Source organism: Caloenas nicobarica, chromosome 3, assembly GCF_036013445.1.
Source record: "Caloenas nicobarica isolate bCalNic1 chromosome 3, bCalNic1.hap1, whole genome shotgun sequence".
Classification (NCBI taxonomy): Eukaryota; Metazoa; Chordata; class Aves; order Columbiformes; family Columbidae; genus Caloenas; species Caloenas nicobarica.
Window position 1 is genome coordinate 378,463 of NC_088247.1, and position 20,444 is coordinate 398,906.

At 68.9% G+C, this 20,444-nt stretch overlaps 3 protein-coding genes across 15 annotated transcripts; 2 read left to right on the forward strand and 1 right to left on the reverse strand.

Moving 5' to 3' along the window:
* The first annotated feature begins 1,768 nt into the window (after positions 1-1,768).
* On the forward strand, positions 1,769-5,735 carry ZNF513 (zinc finger protein 513). 5 transcript variants are annotated; one of them, XM_065633027.1, is made up of 4 exons: positions 1,769-1,870; positions 1,946-2,047; positions 3,839-4,429; positions 4,644-5,735. In XM_065633027.1, the coding sequence occupies exons 1-4, from the start codon at positions 1,831-1,833 to the stop codon at positions 5,393-5,395; spliced, it is 1,485 nt and encodes a 494-aa protein (XP_065489099.1). In that variant the 5' UTR covers positions 1,769-1,830; the 3' UTR covers positions 5,396-5,735. The 5 variants fall into 5 exon arrangements, with proteins under 5 accessions (XP_065489099.1, XP_065489101.1, XP_065489098.1 ...); XM_065633029.1 differs by having other exon boundaries at positions 3,842-4,429; XM_065633026.1 differs by having other exon boundaries at positions 1,769-2,047.
* Positions 5,736-5,836: 101 nt separating this feature from the next.
* On the reverse strand, positions 5,837-12,487 carry SNX17 (sorting nexin 17). Of its 2 annotated transcripts, none has more exons than XM_065633033.1 (15): positions 12,338-12,487; positions 10,673-10,747; positions 10,260-10,377; positions 9,843-9,907; positions 9,525-9,635; positions 9,060-9,150; positions 8,790-8,877; positions 8,364-8,433; positions 8,164-8,256; positions 7,852-8,019; positions 7,383-7,505; positions 7,187-7,264; positions 6,947-7,021; positions 6,616-6,657; positions 5,837-6,530 (listed from the first exon to the last, which is right to left on the reverse strand). In XM_065633033.1, the coding sequence occupies exons 1-15, from the start codon at positions 12,395-12,397 to the stop codon at positions 6,411-6,413; spliced, it is 1,377 nt and encodes a 458-aa protein (XP_065489105.1). In that variant the 5' UTR covers positions 12,398-12,487; the 3' UTR covers positions 5,837-6,410. The 2 variants fall into 2 exon arrangements, with proteins under 2 accessions (XP_065489105.1, XP_065489104.1); XM_065633032.1 differs by having other exon boundaries at positions 7,816-8,019.
* On the forward strand, positions 12,284-19,591 carry EIF2B4 (eukaryotic translation initiation factor 2B subunit delta). 8 transcript variants are annotated; one of them, XM_065633023.1, is made up of 13 exons: positions 12,284-12,340; positions 13,441-13,484; positions 13,557-13,695; positions 14,066-14,275; positions 14,503-14,585; positions 14,693-14,784; positions 15,142-15,256; positions 15,565-15,641; positions 15,922-16,024; positions 16,930-17,057; positions 18,699-18,879; positions 18,975-19,155; positions 19,348-19,591. In XM_065633023.1, the coding sequence occupies exons 2-13, from the start codon at positions 13,467-13,469 to the stop codon at positions 19,545-19,547; spliced, it is 1,527 nt and encodes a 508-aa protein (XP_065489095.1). In that variant the 5' UTR covers positions 12,284-12,340; positions 13,441-13,466; the 3' UTR covers positions 19,548-19,591. The 8 variants fall into 8 exon arrangements, with proteins under 8 accessions (XP_065489095.1, XP_065489090.1, XP_065489091.1 ...); XM_065633018.1 differs by lacking the exon at positions 12,284-12,340 and adding an exon at positions 12,760-12,806; XM_065633019.1 differs by lacking the exon at positions 12,284-12,340 and adding an exon at positions 12,760-12,806 and having other exon boundaries at positions 14,069-14,275.
* The last annotated feature ends 853 nt before the right edge of the window (positions 19,592-20,444 follow it).

A 20,444-nucleotide genomic window follows, 5' to 3' on the forward strand; every position in this document is an offset into this window, starting at 1 on the left:
TGGGCTTCTGCAGCCCTGCGCACGGGGAGCTCAGAGCCACCGACACCCACGGTGCTGCAGCAGAAACTCCCTGGATGAGCTGACGTTTCCCCTGAACGGTGCTACCCGAGCAAAGCACCCAGGGAGAGGATGTTTTCCTTTGCAGAAGCGAGTTTTTTTTCTTCAGGGCATTTTTCCTTTGGTGCCAGGCGGGTTTGCCTCAGGATGATTCTAAGGGTCAGCCTGGTACCTGACACTTCCTGCTGTGAACATGCTGGCCGAGTTGCCCCCAAATTTTGAATAAACATACTAAATTGTCACAGGAATTAGCAGAATTATTTTCTCCAGTCCTGAAAGCATTTGTTGTCTCTGGTCTGTCTAGTCTCCCCACACCGTGTTTAGAACAGTTCAGAGCAATGCCGCAGGGCCCGGGCAGCGAACCCGTTTGCATGGAGCGCGGAGCTGCGGCGCCGGGAGCCGAGTTGCCAACAGTTGAATTGCCGTGTGCCCCCGTCTCGTTCCTGCTGCCAGGCATCAGTCTGATGAGGGTTTGGTGCTAAACTTTCTGATCCTGGTCATTACACAGAACTCAGCACCAGCCTCTGTGGAGCCCCCTAAGGCAACGGGGGTCAGGGTGATCTCACCTTAGTAATTTGTATCAAGCTGTGACCGGGTTTAGCCCATTTACCTTGTGCTCTGTTGATGTTTTTTGCCCATTTTTAATCAAAATGCTCTGTGGTGTGACATGTGCCATATCAAAGGCCTTTATAGCTACAGTTATTTCCATTAACCAAGTGAAGCGGTTCAAAGAACAGAATCGGGAGTTTTGCTACCACCGCCCGTTGTGCCGTGTGACAGCAGCTCGTCCCCAGGACACCAGGAGCTGCACCGGGGGGGTCTGGTGACCCCGGAGCAGCGGCCGGGGAGCAGGTGTGAGAGCGGCTGTGGAGTGCCGGGGCTGGGAACGCGGGAACGAGCGGGTCCCGGGGCAGCTCCGGTGTGACCGTGCCCGGGCGGCACCGGGGCTGCAGCTGCGGGAGCGGGGGCGGCACCGCGGCCACGGGCTCTGTGCCGCCCGGGCCTCAGAAACCTCCGCGGGCACCGGGCCCAGGACGGGACCGTCCGAGGGCGCAGGACCCCCGGAGCGGGCGCCGGAGCCCAGAGCGCGGGCAGGACCCGGGGCCGCGTGCGGGACCCTCTGCCCACCCGGGCGGATCTCGGCTCCGCGGTACCGCGTCCGGCTGCCCCCGCCCGCGGCAACGGGAGCCCCGCGCCCCCCGCTCCGCCGGCCCGCTCCCCGTGCTGTTGCACCGGCTCGGCGGGGCCGGGAGGCTCCCGGGGCCGCCCCGCCACGGACGGGACCTCCCGGGGCACGGCCAGAACCGCCCGGAGCTGCGGGTCCCGGTACCGTCCGGCTGGGGGCTGGGAGGTTTCCGGAGCCCGGGGCCGCCCGGACACGGGCACCCCCCCGGTGCTGCCCCCGCTCCCCGGGACCCGCCGGCGCGGCCGCGTCCCGCGCTGCACGGGAAGGGGCGGAGCCCCGGTGCCCCCGCCCCGGAACCGCCGTCCCACCGCCGCCCGCCCCTCCCGGGCCCCGTTCCCGCCGCACGCCGGGACCCCGGCACCCCGGGCGGCGCCGCGAGGGACGCGGGCGGCAGCCGCCCCCGCGCGCTTCCGGGCCCCGCTCCACTTCCGGGGCGCCGCGCCCGCTTCCGGCACCGGCCCGGCCCCGCGGCGGCCGGAAGCGGAAGTGTCCGGTCGAGGCGGGGCGGCGGGGCCGCCCCGGGCAGGCGGGGGCGGCTGGCGGGCCGCGGGCGGGCGGGCGGCGGGGCCGGGCCGGGGCCCGCCACGATGCCCCGGCGGAAGCAGAGCCACCCGCAGCCGGTGAAGGGTGAGTGCGCGGCGGGGCCGGGGGGCGGCGGCGGCGGCGGCCCGGCCGTGACCCGCGGCGCTCGGTGTGTTCCAGCGGACGCCCAGGACGGCCCCGACGAGACGGCGGGAGCGGCGCTGGTGCTGCCCGGCGACCCGCTGCTGGGCCGCGGCCTGGCCTTCGAGAAGGGACCGCCAGGTGCGTGCCCGGGCCCGGCGGCAGCGGGGACACGGCCCGGCCGGTACCGGCCCGTCGGGGCTGGCCCGGCCCGCAGCCGCATCCCGGAGCGATCCCGCCCGGTGGCCGCTCTGCCCCGGTCCCATCCCGCGGGGGAGGCCCCGGCCCCGCAGGGCCCCGCGCCGGTGGCCTCTGCTCGGTACCGGCCCCCGAGCGCTGCCTCCGTTCGGGCCCCCGGGCGCATCGCGCCCCGCGGCTGCTCCGGGGCTCCGGGGACACCCCCGTACACGCTGCAGCCACCACCGGCGTCCCTCGAGCCGCCCGCACGGCTCTGCCCAGCGGCCGGTTCTCCCGGTTTCCCCGGGGCACGGCTCGGCTGCCCCCGGAGCCGGGACGCGTCCCGGGGTCCCGTCCCGCTGCTGCCCCTCGGCACGGCCGGGACCGGAGCTGCCTCCGCAGCCGCTGCTCCCCGGCCCCGCCAGCGGCACCGGCAGCCGGGAGCGAGCGCAGCTCCAGCTGCCTCGGTACCTCCGGGGCCGGCGGGAGCGTCGGTCGGTGGCGGGCGAGCGGTGACACGGGGACGTGGACGCCCCACCCCGGTGTCCCGGTGTCCCCGCGCTCCTGCCCGGTGGCCGCACTGGGCTGTGCCAGCAGCTCCAGCTCTGGCTCCCGGTCCTGGCTGCCGGGCAGGTGATTCCGTGCTGGGTTCTGTGCAGCGTGGGACAGACCCGCTCCAGAGCTCCGGGGCTGGGAGCTGCTCTGTGCAGCAGAAACACCATCCTTCCCGCTCCAGCACAGGAGCAGGACCAGGGTCCACTGGGGTGTCGGGAGAGCTGTTACTGGCTGTCCTGGTCCTCACCCCATGGGCCATGCTGTCCCCCCCGGGCAGCCCTGGCACAGCCGCCAGGGAACAGCTCTGGGAGCTGTGACACCGCAGGCCTGGGCTGGGCAGCCCCTGGGCAGGGCTGGGGTCCCCTTAGCGATAGCCAGGCCCTCGCAGGATGCCCCGGCTGGCGTCAGCGCTTCAGGAAGCGCTTGTGAAAAGGGCCGGGAGGCTGGAGGGGCAGCACGGGAGCAGCCTCACCCTGCGGCTCTGGGAGCTGCACCCGCCTGGGGGCAGCAAAGGGGACCCCAGACCTCAGGGACAGCCCAAGGCTGGCAGTGTCAGGGCTGCATGTCACGGCGCTCCAGCCTGGGGACACGTCTGGGGCACAGACAGAGCAGGGGCTGGTCTTGTCCCCTCCTGGGGCACGGGGGCTGCAGGATGGGGCTGCACGTGGCTCTGAGCGCCTGGCCCGGGCTCACCCGCCACGGGCAGCAGTGGGGCTGGGCAGGTCTGTTCTCCGGTGCAATGGGGCTGGTGCTGCAGTGTCAGCTGTGACAGCAGGAGCTGCTGTCCCCAGGGCTGGGGCAGTGGCAGCGAGGGGCCCAGGCAGTGCTATGGGCAGCCACCCCTCCCGCTGCGTCCCACTGCCAGCCTGGCAGCACCAGGGGTGCCGGCTGCCGCCCCATGCCCCTCACTGCCTGCCCTTCCCGATGCCGGGCTCTGGCACAGCCAGTGCAGGGGGTGACAGGGTTTGCTGGGGTGCCCAGAACAGCCCCGGCAGCGTGACCCGGGGCCAGTCGTGGCCCTGAGGCTCCTCACCCCACTGCGCGCAGTGTGGGGGCTCCTGTGGGCACCGGGCGCTGCTGGGGCGGGCACAGCCGCCCAGTCCCTCCCGGCTGCGGTGCCCTCCATGGGACGGTGGCAGAGGCGCAGGGGCTGTGCCCAGCCGGCCGCGCTGACACTGTCCCATCCCGCGCTCCTCTCAGCAGACGGCCTGGCGGGGAAGGTGGCCATCCCAGCATATGCGCTGAGCGACGACGACTGCTCCTCCGGGTACCAGCGGCTGAGCGTGGAGAGTGACCCCGAGGAGGGGGGCGAGCCGGGCCCCGCTGCGCTGCCGTGCCGCCGGTGCGGGCTGCCGCCGGCCGCCAGCCTCGGGCAGAGCTGCCTGCAGTGCGCCGGCAGCGAGGGCGGCCGCGGCCAGCGCATCGTCTACTCCTGCCAGCTCTGCCCCTTCGCCTCCCACTACTCCAGCCACCTCAAGCGCCACATGAAGACGCACAACGGGGAGAAGCCGTTCGCCTGCCCACAGTGCGCCTATGCCTCGGCACAGCTGGTGAACCTGACGCGGCACCTGCGCACGCACACCGGGGAGAAGCCGTACCGCTGCACGGGCTGCAGCTTCGCCTGCAGCAGCCTGGGCAACCTCAAACGCCACGAGCGCGTCCACAGCCAGGACAAGCCCTTCCAGTGCGCCACCTGCGACTACCGCTGCAACCAGAGCCGCAACCTGAAGCGGCACATGCTCAGCCACCGCCTGCCCGAGAGCGAGGGCCCGCACCACAACAAGGACCCAGGTAAAGGGGCGTGCGGGGTGGACGCTGCGGGAGAGCCCTTGGGGCAGGGAAAGGGGCAGGGTGTGCCTCCCGCCATCGGCCTGTGCCCGGCCTGGCACCCAGTGCCCCTGGCCTCCACCACGCGGGTCCTGTCACCCCCAGCTGGGCCCCTCGTGGAGCTGAGTCCAGCCAGCACAGTCCTCCTCACGCCCCGTTGTGTCTGTCTGTCCTGCAGAGCCGCTGCTGCCGGAGCTGAGCCTGCACGTGGGCAGCAGCCCTGGCCCCTTCCTGCCCGGCTGTGCCCGGCTGCGTGGCGAGGCGGCGGCCGCGCTGCCTGAGCTGCTCTTCCCCTTCACGTGCCGCATGTGTGGGCTGGTGCTGGACGACGGGTTCGTGCAGGACGAGGGCCTGGCGGAGCAGGTGTGTGGGCGCTGCAGCCTGGCCGTGCTGGGCAGCGAGCCGGGCGCCAGCCCCCGCAAGGGCAGCGGGGACAAGGGCTTTGCCTGCAGCCTCTGCCCCTTCGTCACCCACTACCCCAACCACTTGGCGCGGCACATGAAGACGCACAGCGGGGAGAAGCCGTTCGTCTGCCCGCTCTGCCCCTATGCCTCTGCACACCTCGACAACCTGAAGCGGCACCAGCGGGTGCACACCGGTGAGAAGCCCTACAAGTGCCAGCTCTGCGACTACGCCTGCGGCAACCTGGCCAACCTCAAGCGCCACGGACGCATCCACTCGGGCGACAAGCCCTTCCAGTGCAGCCTCTGCAGCTACAGCTGCAACCAGAGCATGAACCTGAAGCGGCACATGCTGCGGCACACGGGCGAGAAGCCCTTCCAGTGCCGGTACTGCTCCTACACCACCGGCCACTGGGACAACTACAAGCGCCACCAGAAGATCCACGGCCACGCAGCCGAGAGCTGGGTGAACCCACGCGACGTCAAACCGCTCCTGGCCCCTCCGGCTGTGGGCGCAGCCCTGCCCTGAGCAGCACTTACTGGTGGGGGCCCAGCCCTGCCCTCCCCGGGGGAGGGATGGGCACCGGGGCACAGGGCTGCCTTACGTGGGGTGCACTGGGGGCTCCTGCAGCCCTGTCCTGCCCGGCAGGGCCAAGCCACAACCAGGGACTGGGTTGCCAGGCATGGTCCCTGCCCCAGTGGTGGGGCCGTGTCCCCAGACCCCCCAGGGATGGTACCTGCCTGCCCCTGCCTGCCAGAGCCTTCCTCTGCTGGGGGGCAGGGGGGACAGGACTGGTTCCATGGCTGCTGCCATGCCAGTCGGTGTAATTTATATTGTGTATAAAAGCATTAAACAGTCTGTTTTGTTATCTGTGATTCTCCCTGGCGCCCTTGTTCTGCTTCAGGAGGCCAGCATGGGGCTGGTGGGGCGCCGGTGGGGGGACAGCGGCCACCCCCAAAGACAGCGCGGTACCAATCAGGATCCGTTTTAATCATCATCGCAGTGTGTAAACATCAGTTACTGTCCGTTAACGCTCCGGTGGGTCTGAGCAGCAGCAGATACGTGGTTACAAGCTGAGATTACGCTGGAGCCTACGAGCGGGTTAGAGGGGGCTCTGTGCTGAGCGCCCCGGAGACAGCGACTGCGCCACCTCGAGCAGAAACCTAAACGCTAATTTGGCATTACGGAGCCTCTGAGGGCTCGGTGCCACCGGGCTGATGCCACCAAGCGCTGCCCCAGCCGCCTGGGGCAGCTGGGGAGGGGACAGCTATGTCCCCGCGCTGGGCCAGGCCCCGCGGTGCTGCGCCAGGGCCGGGCCTGGGGCCACCCAGGAACGAGCCCCCTCCCAGCTGGAGCCAGCAGCGGGACGTGGCCGTGTCCCCCCCGGGGCAGCGGGACATGTCCGTCCCCAGCAGGGGGCTGGGGGAGCCCCCGGCCCGGGGAGGGGGTGGAGGAGCAGGTGAGAGGCACGTTGATTGCAACCTGTGTGCAGGTCGTACATTCCTCAGCGAGGGCCTGGCTGGTGCTGTCCTGGGAAGGGGCGCTACAGATCTTCATCACCAATGCCCTCAAAGGCATAATTGCCGTGGAAGTCGTTAGCGCCCACGTCGTTGGCAGAGCTGGAGTGGCTGATCCCACGCAGGCTGACGGATGTGAGCTTGCTCTGTGGGGAGGGCAGGTGTCAGGGAGGGCCCCCGCTCGCACCCCAGTCCCAGGGTGACAGCACCGCGTGCCCTCACACAACTCACCGAGAGCTTGGCCATCGGCTCCCGGGAGGCGTCAGGCGAGTCCTGCAGAGACAGCACGGCCAGACGGCAGGACACGGTCAGACAGCAGGACACTGCCCACCCTTCCCACCACCCGCCTTCTGGGATGAGGCCACCAGCCCTTCCCTCCCCAGTGCCCAGCTCCGGGAATAGGTCCAGTGCCCCTTTCTCTCCCCAGGGCCGTGGCATTGGGGGCACTGCAGCCCTGCCGAGGGGACAGTGGCACCTCCGGGGCGGTGGGCTCCGGTACCGACACACTGTGAAGCCGGTGGCTGCGCTGCTCTCCCCCCCGGCGGCACAGGGTCCCACTCACCAGCAGCGGGGGTGACTTCACAGCTTGCTGGCTGTCTGAGCGCCGCAGGGCCCCGTTCACCCGCCGGCGAAACATCTGCAGGGAGGAGCTGGGCTCAGTGCAGGGTCCCCGCAGGCGGCCCCTGGGGACCCTTCAGCTGTGCCCAGCCTGAGGAGGGTGAGCAGGGCCCAGCAAGACCCTGGGGAGCCATAGGGACAGGACGAGATCCCACCCCAGAGCCACCACCATCCCAGCCCTCACCTTGCGGATGCTGCCTCCAGACTTTTTCACCATCAGCTCGTCCACCATGGACTGCAGGCAGATGCTCAGCATGATGGCCTGCACAGGAGAGGTGTCAGAGTTCACACCCCCCACGACCTTCCCAACACCCCATGCTGAGCCCAGACACCGCCTCGCCCCCATCCTCGTCCCTGGCCTGGCACACAGGCAGCCCTACCTGCGGGCTGGTGATGGTGACCCACTGCAGCCGGTCCTTGCTCATCAGATACTCAAAAGCCAACTCCAGCTTCACCTCGGACTTGCCCGGGCTGCTCCCCGAGGGACCGTTGCTCATTGGCACCTGCAAGGACACACACTGAACCTGGGAGCACTGGAGGGAACGCAGCCGGTGTCCTGCGGACAGCGGGCAGCCCGGCCGGGCGCTGGGCACCCTGACAGCTCACTCCAGCCTCCACCTCCCTCTGCTTCCCTCGCAGCAGCGTCCCCCTCAAACATTGCAACACCGATGACCTCTCAGCCCCAAAGCACAACCCAGACACTCCCCAGGCCAACCGGGCCGGCAGCACAGCCAGCGCCTTCCATAGGGAGAGCTGCCGGCAGAGCTGGGTCCCAACAGAGCCCCCCCTGCTCCCCAGGCAGGTGACACTCACCGAGGATGTGACCCGCCAGCAGCGCATGCGTGTCACCTTGAAGCTGCCCTCCTTGATCTGCTCATTCGGCAGCCGCACTTGGAAGTTGAGCTCGTTGTTGCCAGCGCTGACAACGACGTGGCATCCCTTCTCGGGGAAGTCGGTGATGCAGGGGTCGAACTTGAGATAGCCGTAGTACTTGAGGGTCTGCGCCAGGCGGATGAACTGCGGGCAGAGCCAGGGAGCTCAGCGCAGGCAGCCATACCGCCCAGCCAGGGACCAGCAGCAAGGGCGGCACCAGGTGCTCACACGGGAGCAGTGCCCGTCCGTGCTGGGACTGCTCCGTCACAGCATCCTGCCCTCCCCTACCTCCTTCTTGGAGACTTTTTCCTGCAGGGACTTCAGCTGCCGGTGCTGTTCCTTGTTGACGAGGATCCATCCGTGCTCAATGTCTGACACCGTCTACCAAGCAGCAGTGGGGGATGAGCAGCCGGGCCCGGAGCCCCCGCGGCCCCACGCAGCCGCACTGGAGTGCGCTTCCCCCCTGCCCAGGCTGCCCTGACCCTCACCTGCACGTACAGCAAGTTCAACCCCACACGATGCTCCATTACATCGTCGTCATAGGAGGAGTCCCAGTAGCTGGAAGGGAACCACACATGTCAGCCTATTCCCCAGCTCCCAACAGCAATGGGGAGAAATCCCCCCCATGCTGGGAAGAGGTGCTGGGCTGGCTCTCTGGCCAGCTCACCCGGTAGCCACCAGTCACCATGTCCCACTGCCCTCTGGAGCAGCTGCCAGAGGCGGGAAGGGCTGGGCTGGGAAACGGGGCAAAGCCCCACAGGGCAGCGGGGTCCCCAGGCTCACAGCCAGGGACGTTCCTGGGGAGCCAGAGCACCCCACAGGCAGCAGCGGCAGGCAGGGGGCCCCTCTGCAGAGCGGGGAGCCCCAGACCCGCCCCCGCTCTGGCGGACACTGCCCCCAGCCCTGCTGCTCACCTCTTGCGCAGGATAATCCGGAACTCGGGGTCGTGCAGGCTGGTGACAGACACGTACGGCAGCTCAAACTCCTGCAGCTTCCGCACAACTGTGGGGAAACAGCAGCTTGGCAGTGGCTCGAGGCAGCGGGAGCCCCGGGGCAGCCAGGGAACCCTGAGATCCCCGGGGCAGGGACACCTGGTCCCAGCGCAGCCCTCGCACCAGGACAAGGCACTGCGGTCCCCCTGTGTCCCACCGCAGCCCATGGGGCTGCCCCACTGCTCCACTCACAGGAGAAAGCTCCGTCCTTGGCCTGCCTCACCAGGAAGAGGCTGAAGTAACCGATCAGCTCATCCGGCAGATCCAGCTTGGAGGCCACGGCCTGGGATGAGAGCAGGAGGTCACGGCTTCCCGCAGAGTCAGCACTTCCACATCCCGACCCCACGCCGGAGCCAGCCCGTGCGTGTCCTGGGGCTCCCAACAGCAGGATGGCAGCACCACGGCTGCGGGGGTCAGGGGAGGGGAGGGGACACGTGGGAACCAGGGGATCGCTGCCCCATGGAACAGCTGGGGGCCTCTGGGCATCGATGTGGGTGCAGAGAGGGGCAGGAGCACGCCAGCACACCCTCTGCAGCTCCGCTGCCCCTCAGCCCCCGAGACAACCAGAGGCTGCTGGGCTGGGGGACTCCTCACATGTGGGGAACCACAGAACGCAGTGGGAGGAGCTGGGCCTGCCCAGCACGAGAGCTTTGGCACCTCAAGGACGTCCTCTGTCTGGTCCGAGGTGAGGATGGTGACCTTGACCTTCTGGCCGTTGGAGAGCAGCACCTCCAGCACCACCTCCTCTGTGGGGATCTGCTGCGTCTCCTGTAGAGAGGAGCAGGGTCAGCGCCAGCCCCTCCACTGCCAGCCGTCCCCACGCTGCTCAGACCCCCGGCACTGACCCCCGCACCGCTCAGACCCCCGGCAGCCCCGGCACTGACCCCACACCGCTCAGACCCCCGGCAGCCCCAGCACTGACCCCACACCGCTCAGACCGCCCGCAGCCCCCACGCCCGGGCTGCCGCCCCACACCTGCTGGGCCTTGCGCAAGAAGCTGTTGAAGGTCTCGCTGCCTCCCAGCGTCGGGTCCTGCCGCACTGCGGGGAAGATGAGCGAGGAGCCCGGTGTTACGTGGGGAGGAGCAGGAACCCACAGCAATGCCCGTCCACCCCGTGGCCCCTCAATTTGCACCCAGACCCAGCACGTGCTGCATGCAGGACACACGCAGGGGCAGCCACGGACCCGCTGGCAGAAGCACCAGCAGGTCCCCACCTCTGCCGGTGCTGGGACAGAGGAGCAGCCCTGGTGGCACTGCGGCTCCCTGGCTGACACCCAGGGGACAAGGCTGGAGGAGCTAGATGGGCCACAGCAAACAGAGCAGTGTGGGGAGGAGGATCTGGGCAGCACCCTGAGGAACGTGAGCCGCAGCACGGGGCAGACCCAGCTTACCCGCCTGCATGTACTTCTCCAGCTGCTCCCGCCGCTGCTCAACCTCTGCCGGGGTGAGTGTGAAGATCTTCTTTGGGGGAAAGGCGGGGACCACGTTGGCACCATACTCTTTCCTTAGCTGGGAAGAGAGCAGAGCGCTGCAAGAGTGTCCAGGGACCCGGTAACTGCTCTGACCCCCACCCCAGCTCATTTCCAGGGCTCTGCCAAGGGGAGCGAGAGCTCGACGCTGCTCATCCAAACGGGCAGCCAGCAGCTCGCACAAACCAAGCCAGAGGCCACAGAGCAGGAGAGGTGGCTGCACCCAATGCTCAGGCACAGAAAATACCACCCGGGCAGCCCCATGGGCCGCACTGGGCAGCACACGCACAGCCAGCTCGCGGTGCCCCCACAGCCCCGGCGTGGGCCGGCCCTACCTGCTCGTGCAGCCCCAGGAGCTGGCTGTAGCGCACCCGGCAGTGCAGCACCCCGTTCACGTGGATGTTGTAGGCCTGCGGGGAGAGACGCCACTCACAGCCCAGCGCCCCAGACAGAGCGGCCCCGGGGCCAGCCCGGCTCGGGGCACACGGGCCGCCCCAGGAGCCCCCGCATGGCCCAGCGCTGCCCCCAGGACCCCGCCAAGGCAGGAACAGGCACCCCCAGCCCTCCCCTCCCATCGGCAGAGCTCAGCATCTGCCCCAGGACCCTCCTGGCCCCCTTGCGTGCCCCATGCCGGGCTGGGCTCTGCCCGTTTGTCCTGCAGGCACCAAGCGCGGCCGCAGCCGGTGCGGGCTCTGGCAGCAGCTGCCCAGCACACAGCTCCGCAGCGTTCCCTTGCGCGCCGGGGCCCCCTCCAGCCCCAGGGCAGCACCCCCACGCACCCCAGGCTGCCCATGGGGCCGACACGCAACAGCAGCCCCAGCACAGCCGGGCCCAGCAGGAGCTGCTGCCAGCAGCCGAGAGCTGCGTGAGGCTGGATCAAATACCCAGGACTTGCACAGATAAGTATAAGAACGTGCTGACAGGTTTCTGCTTGCTGCTCCTCTGAAAACACGCCAGCTCAGTGGATATGGCAAAAACTGCTCAGGGAGTACAAGCGCATCCAAGGGACGTGTCCGACGGACACCTGCAGCTGCCCTGCCACGGGGAAAGCGCGAAGCCAAGCTGGGGCCCCGGGTGTCCCCAGGTTAGAGGACAAGGATGCCCGCTCCTGCTGCAGGGGACCCCACGGGGCTGGGCCCAGGGTCCCCGCAGAGGCCCAGGACGCCAGGACAGGTGCTGGGTGGCCCAGGCAGCGCTCCTGCCCGCGCTGGCAGGGCGCTCACGGGGTCACCAGCTCCTGCCCAGAGCCAGGGCTGTGAACGAGCTCTCCTGTGACACCGGGGACAAGATCTTCCCCACTCAAGGAGCCACCTGGGGACAAAGTGCAGGGGGAGGCACGGGGCCGAACATGCCTCGGGCGCAGCTTGTTCCTCTGCCCCCTGTGTGATCAGCAGGTCCCTTCACAGCCCTTCCCGCAGCTCCCGGCTGCAGCCGGTGTCCCGGCGCGTCACCTTGTCCTTCTGACCAGACAGGGAGATCCCCTGCGGGGGGGTCTCGGCCAAGGGGGCAGATGAGCTGTCCTGCTGCAGCAGGCACGGGCACACGGGCCCGCGGAGCCCCGAGCGGGAGCGGAGCGCGGGGCTGGGCACGCGCCGCGGCCCCGGGGGTCCCGGCCCCGCCCGCAGCGCCGTTCCCGGGCGCCCCGGCCCCGCTCCCGGGGGCGCTGCCCGGCCCGCGGGCGGTCACGGCGCTCCCAGCAAAACAGGCAGCGGGGCCGGCCGGGCCGGGCCCCGCCCGCAGCGCACCGGGCCCGGCGCAGGGCACGGGCCGGCCGCTCAGAGCCGCACCCCGATGAGCCCCCGAGCCCGCCAGGCCCGGCCCGACCCTCCCGGCCCCGGGCTGCAGCGGCGGCCCGACGGCCGCCCGGCCCGGCCCCGGCCCGCACGGGCCTCCCGCCGCCACAGCGGGCGGGCGGGGCGGGGCCAGCGGCCCCGGAGCAGGCCCCGCCGGGCGCGGCCGCGAACCGCCGGACAGCTCGGCTCCGCGCCGGCCCCGCTCACCACGTAGGCGGCGCCGCCGTCGCCGGCTCGGGTCTCGGTCTCGGGGATGGAGAAGTGCATGGCGGGGCCGGTACCAGGCGGGTCGCGCACCCGCTACCTGCCGCGCGCCGCCCCGCGGGGCCCCCGCGATGGCGCGGCCGGTGGAACCGCCCGCCGGGGCCGGCCCGGCCGCCCGCCCCGCCCCGGCGCTGCCCGGCCCGCGGCCGGCCCGCTGACCCCCGGCGCGGCGCCGAGCCCGCCGCGGACCCCCGCTCGCCCCGCCGTGCCGCAGCCCCGCCGCGCCGGGAGCGGGGGCGGGCGGCGGGAGAGCAGCGGCCTCACCGGGCACGGGCTGACGTCACCGCGCGTCATGCGGGGGCCGTGACGTCACGGCACAGCACGCGGGGCCGCTGCGGCGCCGCCCTCCGGCCGGCAGGGGGCGCTGTAGGCGGGCGGCTAGGCGCCATGGCGGAGCGGGCCGGGCCGGGCGGTGAGTGAGTGAGTGCGGGCCGGGCCGGGCGGTGAGTGAGTGAGTGCGGGCCGGGCCGGGCGGTGAGTGAGTGAGTGCGGGGCCGGGCCGGGCGGTGAGTGAGTGAGTGCGGGCCGGGCGGTGAGTGAGTGAGTGCGGGCCGGGCCGGGCGGTGAGTGAGTGAGTGCGGGCCGGGCGGTGAGTGAGTGAGTGCGGGCCGGGCCGGGCGGTGAGTGAGTGCGGGCCGGGCCGGGCGGTGAGTGAGTGAGTGCGGGGCCGGGCGGTGAGTGAGTGAGTGCCGGGCCGGGCGGTGAGTGAGTGAGTGCGGGGCCGGGCGGTGAGTGAGTGAGTGCGGGGCCGGGCGGTGAGTGAGTGAGTGCCGGGCCGGGCGGTGAGTGAGTGAGTGCGGGGCCGGGCGGTGAGTGCGGGGCCGGGCCGGGCGGTGAGTGAGTGAGTGCCGGGCCGGGCGGTGAGTGAGTGAGTGCGGGGCCGGGCCGGGCGGTGAGGACGGGCCGGGCCGGGCCCCTGCCCGCGGCCCCGGCTGGGACCCCGCTCCCGCCCCGCCGCTCGGCACCCACCTAGCCTGCCCACCGGCCTCTCCCGGCCCCCGCAGCCCGCGCCGCTCCCGGCGCCGCTCACGCTCCCCTCGTTCCAGGTGCGGACCCCGCAGCGGCGGCGCCGATGCCGGCGGGACAGCAGGTGAGCGGGGCCGGGGGGGCGCCGGGGCCGGGCCGGCGGGGGCCGGGCGTCGCTGACGGTCTGTGCCCGCAGGCCCCGGAGCTGTCCCGGGAGGAGAAGCTGCAGCTGCGGAAGGAGAAGAAGCAGCAGAAGAAGAAGAAGAGGAGCGAGAAGGGGCCGGCGGCCGAGCCCCCGGAGCCTGGGGCGCCCTCGGAGCCCGGGCAGCCCCGGGGTGAGGACTCGCTCCTTCCGCGGCGTCCCCCCGCTGGAACAGCCCCGAGCCGGGAGCATCCTGCGGCTGGGGGGCTGTGCAGGGCCTCGGGGTGTCCCAGCTCTGCACCTCAGTCCTCGCACCTCGGCTGCTGCGGCTTGTGGGACTGAGATGCAGGGAGGCCGGTCCCCTCCCCACCCGAACGCGGGGCTGTCCTGCTGGTCCCCGTGCTGGCTGCACAGGGGGGCGGGTGCTGGAGGACGTGGGGCTTAGTCCCCCCTGCCCCCCAAGGCAGACCCTTGCGCAGACGGTCTCCCTGCCGCGGATGCCCCATGTTCTGGGCTACCTGGTGATGCAGGCTGGGCACAGACTCCCCCTCCGTCTCCCGCAGCAGCTGCTCACCCCACATCCCCCCCAGCCACGGCCGATGGCCCCAGCAACGCTGAGAAACCCACGGGAGGCAAGAGCAAAGCTGAGCTGCGAGCAGAGCGCCGGGCCAAGCAGGAGGCTGAGCGGGCCCAGAAGCAGGCCAAGAAAGCAGAGCTGAGTCAGGCAGCCCCGGCGGCCAAGCCCCGGCTGAGCCCCGCCGAGCCGCAGTCCGGTAACGCCGCTGTCACCACGGGGTGGGGGGTTGGGGTGGTCACCCGCAGGGGCTCCTGCCCCATCCCTCTGCGGCGCCCTGGGTGCTGCCCTGCCGTGCATTTCTCGAGCCGTGGGGCAGCGCGGTGGGGCCGGGGGCTGTGCCGGGGCCAGGGGCCACACCGGGACGGCACCGCCTCACCCCCGCCTCACGCTGCCCTCCCCGCTGTCCCCCCGCTGTCCCCACAGTGGTGAAGCGGCTGCCGGAGCACGTGCAGGTGGACGACCCTGCTGCCCAGAGGAAACTGGCCAAGAAGCTGGAGCGGCAGCAGGTGTGGGGGGCGATGGGGTCCATGCTGCGGGGGGTTCAGGGTGCGGTGGGACTGGTGGTGCTGGAGTGAGCAGGGCTGCACGGCGGCCTCGCACTGTTCGGCTGCAGGTCCCTCTGAGGCAGGACTATGGCACCAAGGTCAACCTGTTCTCCCACTTGCACCAGTACAGCCGGAAGAAGCCACTGACGCAGCAGATGAGGTATGTGGCCTCCCCAGCCAATCGTTTAGCTCTGGTTCAGCTGGCCTGGCTGCAAAACAGCCGTAGTGAAGGAGTGTCCTGGTCCTTGGCATGGGACAGGCTTGCTGGGGTGGCAGGGGATGCCTGCGCTTGCTTTCGGGAGCAGCGGCAGCCGATGTTCTGCCCGCAGCGGGAGGAGAGCTGCCCATGGGCAGTGTGGGGCCGCAGGGTTAGGGGCTGTGGGTCTCCCTGACTCCTCTGGTGACAGAGCACATCAGGGCTGACTGGCAGCACCCTTGGGCTGGGGCCTGGCGGTGGGTTGGCTGTTCTGGGCAGCAGAGGGCCAGCGCTGGCAGCTCACTCATGTTTGCCCTGCAGCATCCCCTCCGTGGTCATTCACCCGGCTGTGGTGCGCCTCGGCCTCCAGTACTCCCAGGGCATCATCAACGGCTCCAACGCCCGCTGCATCGCGCTGCTGGAAGTCTTCAAGCAGGTACGTGAGCAGCCACCCGTGCCCCAAGCAGCAGGAGCATTGCACCAGGCACAGGCAGCTCTTCCCGTTGCCGCAATACTGTAGCTGTATCTGTGCGCAGGCATCCCCATCCTCGTCCTTCTGACTGTGCCCAGGGCTTGGCCCTGTCCTGCTGCTGCAGGTTTGAGCTGCTAGAGCAGCCCTTGCCCTGTGAGCGCACGTCAGGCTGCACCACGTGTGCTCATGCCTGGTCTGCAGCCTCCCTGGCCAGGGTGGTTGTCAGCAGTGCGGGGTGCCCTAAACTCCTGCTCTCTTCCTTCTCATTGCAGCTGATCCGGGATTACTCAACTCCCCCCAACGAGGAGCTGTCACGGGACCTGGTGGCCAAGCTGAAGCCACATATCAGGTAAGTGGTCCCGCTGCCAGAGCAGGGGGACTGCAGCTCTGCTGAGTGTGGCCCATCAGTCCCCTCTGGGTTTGTGTCCACCCGGACTTGTGCTGATGTTCCAGTGCCCCTGGGTTCTGCCTCCCTGTCCCCATCCCCAGCCCAGCGCACCCCTTCTCCCTGTCCCCATCCCCAGCCCAGCGCACCCCTTCTCCCTGTCCCCATCCCCAGCCCAGCACGCCCCTTCTCTCTGCCCTTGCTCTGCAGCTGCTCTGGGGCTGAGCCCATTTTCTCTCTGCAGCTTCCTGAACCAGTGCCGGCCCCTTTCAGCCAGCATGGGCAATGCCATTAAGTTCCTCAAGAAGGAGATTTCGTGCCTCCCCGACACGCTGAGAGAGGAGGAGGTGAGCGGCCCCGCAGTGGAGGGGCAGCCCCGGTGCAGGCTGGGCAGGGGTGGGATGCAGAGCAGGAGTGGGGCTGAGAGAGGCTGGAAGTCTGAGGCCGTCAGTGCCACCAGCCGCAGCCCGGGCGGCGCTGAGCCAGGGCTGCTCCCCCTGTGCCGGGGGCCCGGTGTGCCGCAGCAGACTGGGCTGCCGGTGCTGCAGGGCTGGGGGCACTGGAGCTCATCAGGAGCAGGGGCACATTGCAGGAGAAGCTGCAGCAGGTGCACGTGGTCTTGGTGAAGGCAGCACTGCAGGCCTGGCGGGCAGCGGCTGTGGAGGAGCCGCGGGCTGGTGCAGCAGGTGCTGTGCACTGTGGGGAGGACGCAGATGCCGCAGCCGCTGGGCACCATGAGCTGCCCCAGCCCACCGGGACTGCCCGCAAAAGCGTTGTTTGACAGTGTCAGTGAAGTCACGATGAAGAAGGTGTTTCTCCAGTGCTCAGCTACAGCCCGTGCAAAAAGCTCCACAGGAGCCCACTGGCTGTGGAGCCAGGGGAAGTGGTGGCCCACGTGGGGAGCTGCCACGAGGGCCCTGTGGCAGCGCGGCCACTGCGCCGAGTCTGAGCTAAATCCGTGGGATAGCTGGAGCCACTGACCCAGGAGATGCCGGGGAGACCATGGGCAGAACTGGGGAGGGCCTGGTGGCAGCTTGGACGTGCGCTGAGGCACCATGTCCTGCTGGGACAGGGGTGTCCCGTGTGTCCTGTTGGGACGGGGGTGTCCCCTGTCCTGCAGAGCCGCTGTCCCAGGGAAGGTGTTGGCTGGGAGCCGGGCAGGGCTGAGCCCGTGGTCCCGCCAGGCTGCAAGGGACAGCAGTGTCCACGGCATGGCGACACCACATTGCACGTGGTGGCACTGTCTTCCCAGGCGAAGGAGAAGCTGCAGGACACTATTGACAAATATCTGCGGGAGAAGATCCTTTTAGCAGCTGAAGCCATTTCAAGGTCTGCCTTTGAGAAGATAAACGACAACGATGTGATCCTGGTGTACGGATGGTAAGAGAAGAGCCCAGGCAGTGGGTGGGAAAGGAGATGGAGCAGCTGGGCAAATGCGGGAAGCTCCTGCAAAAGTGTTTTTTCAAGGGTGGGAAGATCAGACAGGGTGGTGACAGAGCCCTTTGCCTGGCAGCTGCTGAGGAGGACATTAAATGCCTGCGGAGTGCAGGAGACGGTGTCGGCAGGGCCGGCTGTGCCGGACAGTGTCAGCAGTCCTGGCTGTGACAGGCGTCCCTGCCGGGCCCCATGCGGGGCCATGTCCTGCTGGGGTGGTTCCAATTTCTCTAGATGTGGGGACAGGCTGGATAGAGATGCTGGAGCCCTCAGACTCGTTAGAGGAATGAACAGGAGGGTCTGATCAAGCAGCCTTGTACCAGCCAGTGCTGATCAATGTGGCTGTGTTAGCGCTTCAGACTCGGCCTGTGGCTGCCCCAGTTTGCGCTGCTGCCGTTTCAGGTGAAACCGACCCGGACCCGCTGGCCTGGGGTGTCACAGCGTTGGCTGCACCTTGGCTGGGCAGTGCCGGCAGAGCCCTAAAGCAGCTGCCTGTGCTGAAGGCTTGTCTGAGACTTTGCGGTTCCTGTTTAGCGCTCGGCACTGCCTTGTTTGCACGTGTTCAGAGTTAAGTGTTTCAAGAAACCCAGATTCACCACTTCTTCAATACAGACCACTTGCAGAACAGCTGTGGCTGTTTAGTGGCATTTTAAATGAACCGCAGCAAAGTCAAATGTCAGGAAGCAAAAATATGGAGGCTTGTTCTTCCTTTGAGGGACTCTGTCCCAGAAAGTAGAAGTGGGAAAAGGAGCCAGGGACCGTTGTGGCAAAACAGAGTCCAGATGTGACGTGCCTTTTGGGTGATCGTGGAATCATAGAATCATTTATTTGGAAAAGACCTTTAAGATCATCAAGTCAGGGGAGTTTGAGGTTGGATATGGGGAACAATTTCTTCCCCAAAGGGCTGTGGGGCATTGGAACAGGCTGCCCAGGGCAGTGCTGGAGTCGCCATCCCTGGAGGGGTTGGACAGACGGAGATGAGGTTCTCAGGACGTGGGGCAGTGCCAGGGGTGAGTTATGGTTGGACTCGATGAGCTTGAGGGTCTTTTCCAGCCAAAACAATTTTGTGATTCTAAGTCCAGCCGTCAGCCTTGCAGGGGGAGTCCCTCGCTGTGGTCATGGACGAGGGGGTCAGAGCTGCTTCTGTAGGGCTGAGATGTCACTTTTCCTGGGGGTGATTGTCTGTGCAAAACCAGGGAGGAGCCCTGGAAGCGAGCATGGCAGGAGCGTGTCTGGAAGGGGCAGCCCAGGCACCAGCGCGGTGGGCGGCAGCTCTGCCCGGACCAGTTCTGGGCAGCACGGGCCCATGGGTCTGGGTGGGATCCCGGCTGTGCCGGGGTGAGAGACGTGGCTGTTCGGACTGGATGTGATGGGAACCTGCCGTGGCTGTGCTGCTGCAGCTGCTGGCCAGTGTCAGGGCTGTCCCCAGGGCCAGACCCCAAGCCAGCGCTCAGAAAACCTGCCCAGCCGGCACCAGAGCCCGTGCTGAGGGAATCTGGCCCTGGGCTGCGCTCCTGGCGATGCTGCCAGCAGCCGGGTGCCAGCCTGTCCCAGTGGGACGGGGCAGCCCCTGACTGGTGTCCCCAGCTCCTCCCTGGTGAACCGCACGCTGTGCGACGCCCACGCGAAGCAGGGCCGCGCGTTCCGAGTGATCGTGGTGGACAGCCGGCCGCGGCTGGAGGGCCGGGAGACGCTGCGCCGGCTGGTGCGCAAGGGCATCCACTGCACCTACGTGATGATCAACGCCATCTCGTACGTGCTGCCCGAGGTGAGGAGCGCCGGGGCTGTGCTGAGGGCAGGGCGGGCGCCGGGGGGCTGCAGCGTGATAGAAGGTGCTGACGGATCCCTGCGCTGCCCTGACAGGTGTCCAAAGTGCTGCTGGGAGCCCACGCGCTCCTGGCCAACGGCTCCGTCATGTCGCGGGTGGGGACGTCCCAGATAGCGCTGGTCTCCAAGTCCTACAACGTGCCCGTCCTGGTGTGCTGCGAGACCTACAAGTTCTGCGAGCGAGTGCAGACTGACTCTTTTGTCTCTAACGAGCTGGGTATGGTTTCCGTCCCTTCCCTCCCACCTGGGACCTGCTCCCTCCTGCTGCTGCTGGCCGGGACGGGCTGATCTGTGCTGCCGCTCCCCTTGCTGGCCCAGGGGCTCGCAGGCGGGGTGGCCACTGGGCTGGTGGGCAGGGTGGGGGGCTGCTGTCCCTGCCCTGATCCTGCCGCTGCTCCTCTCCCCACAGATGATCCTGATGACCTGATCGTGCTCCGGAAGGGCCAGGCCCAGCTGGGGGGCTGGGCGGAGAACAAGTCCTTGCGCCTCCTCAACCTGGTCTACGACGTGACGCCGCCGGACCTGGTGGATCTGGTCATCACAGACTTGGGTATGATCCCCTGCACCTCCGTGCCTGTTGTCTTGCGGGTCAAGAACGTGGATCAGTAGTACAGGCAGCTGCACGGACTCTAATAAACTGAGCCCCCAGTACACCTTGTCTGCGTTCTGTGATGTGTCCAGAGCCCTCATGCCCCGTGTCACCCTCGGCTCAGCTCTGCCCTTGGCCGTGCTGGCGCCGCTGCCCAGCTCTGCCCAGCCCCGCTCCTCCTGCTCCACCCTGCAGCGGGGAAGGATCTCCCTGTGCCTGGTCTCCTGCTCTGGGACCTGAGGGAAATGGTGACACTCCGGTGATGGTTCCTGGCTCACGCATCCTCTGCCTGTGGCTCTGGCAGCCTCTCGAGCTGGGCTGGTGTGGGACAGCCCAGCACCCTGACCCTGCAGCAGCCGGGAGCGCCAGGGCTGCTCCTGCAACGGGCAGGGGGTGTCCTCCTGTGCCGCAGCATTCACCTGCCCTGCTCTGCAGCGGCTGGTGCTGCCCTGGCAGGGATCACGCTGGGCCGTCTGTGCTTCCCCTGCGCTGCGTGTTCCCAGCTCCCGGGGCGCAGGAGGCGACGGCGGGTGCTGCCACCGCTGCCCAGACGGGCTGCGTTCATACAGCGGCCGCTGCTGCCGCCGGGGCGGGCGGGGGACCCGCGGCCCCGGCCTGCGCGGGTGCGGCAGCCGGGCACGAACGGGGCTGGGGGGCGGCGCTCGGCAGTGGCGGGGGCACAGCGGGTCCCTCTGTCTCTGCTACCACCGGCTGTGCTGCCGGTGGCTGCCGCCGGGGCGTTACCGACACGGACAGACCGGGGAGGCTGGTCTCTCCTGCCGGGTGCTCCCGGCACCGGCGGCCCCAAGACGAGGCCTCCCCGCGGGGACACAGCCGGTGCCCCGCCGGGTGGTGGGGCGGCCCATGGGGAGCGGAGGCCGCTGCTGCTCCACAGTCGGGGCACCGGGAACTCCCGG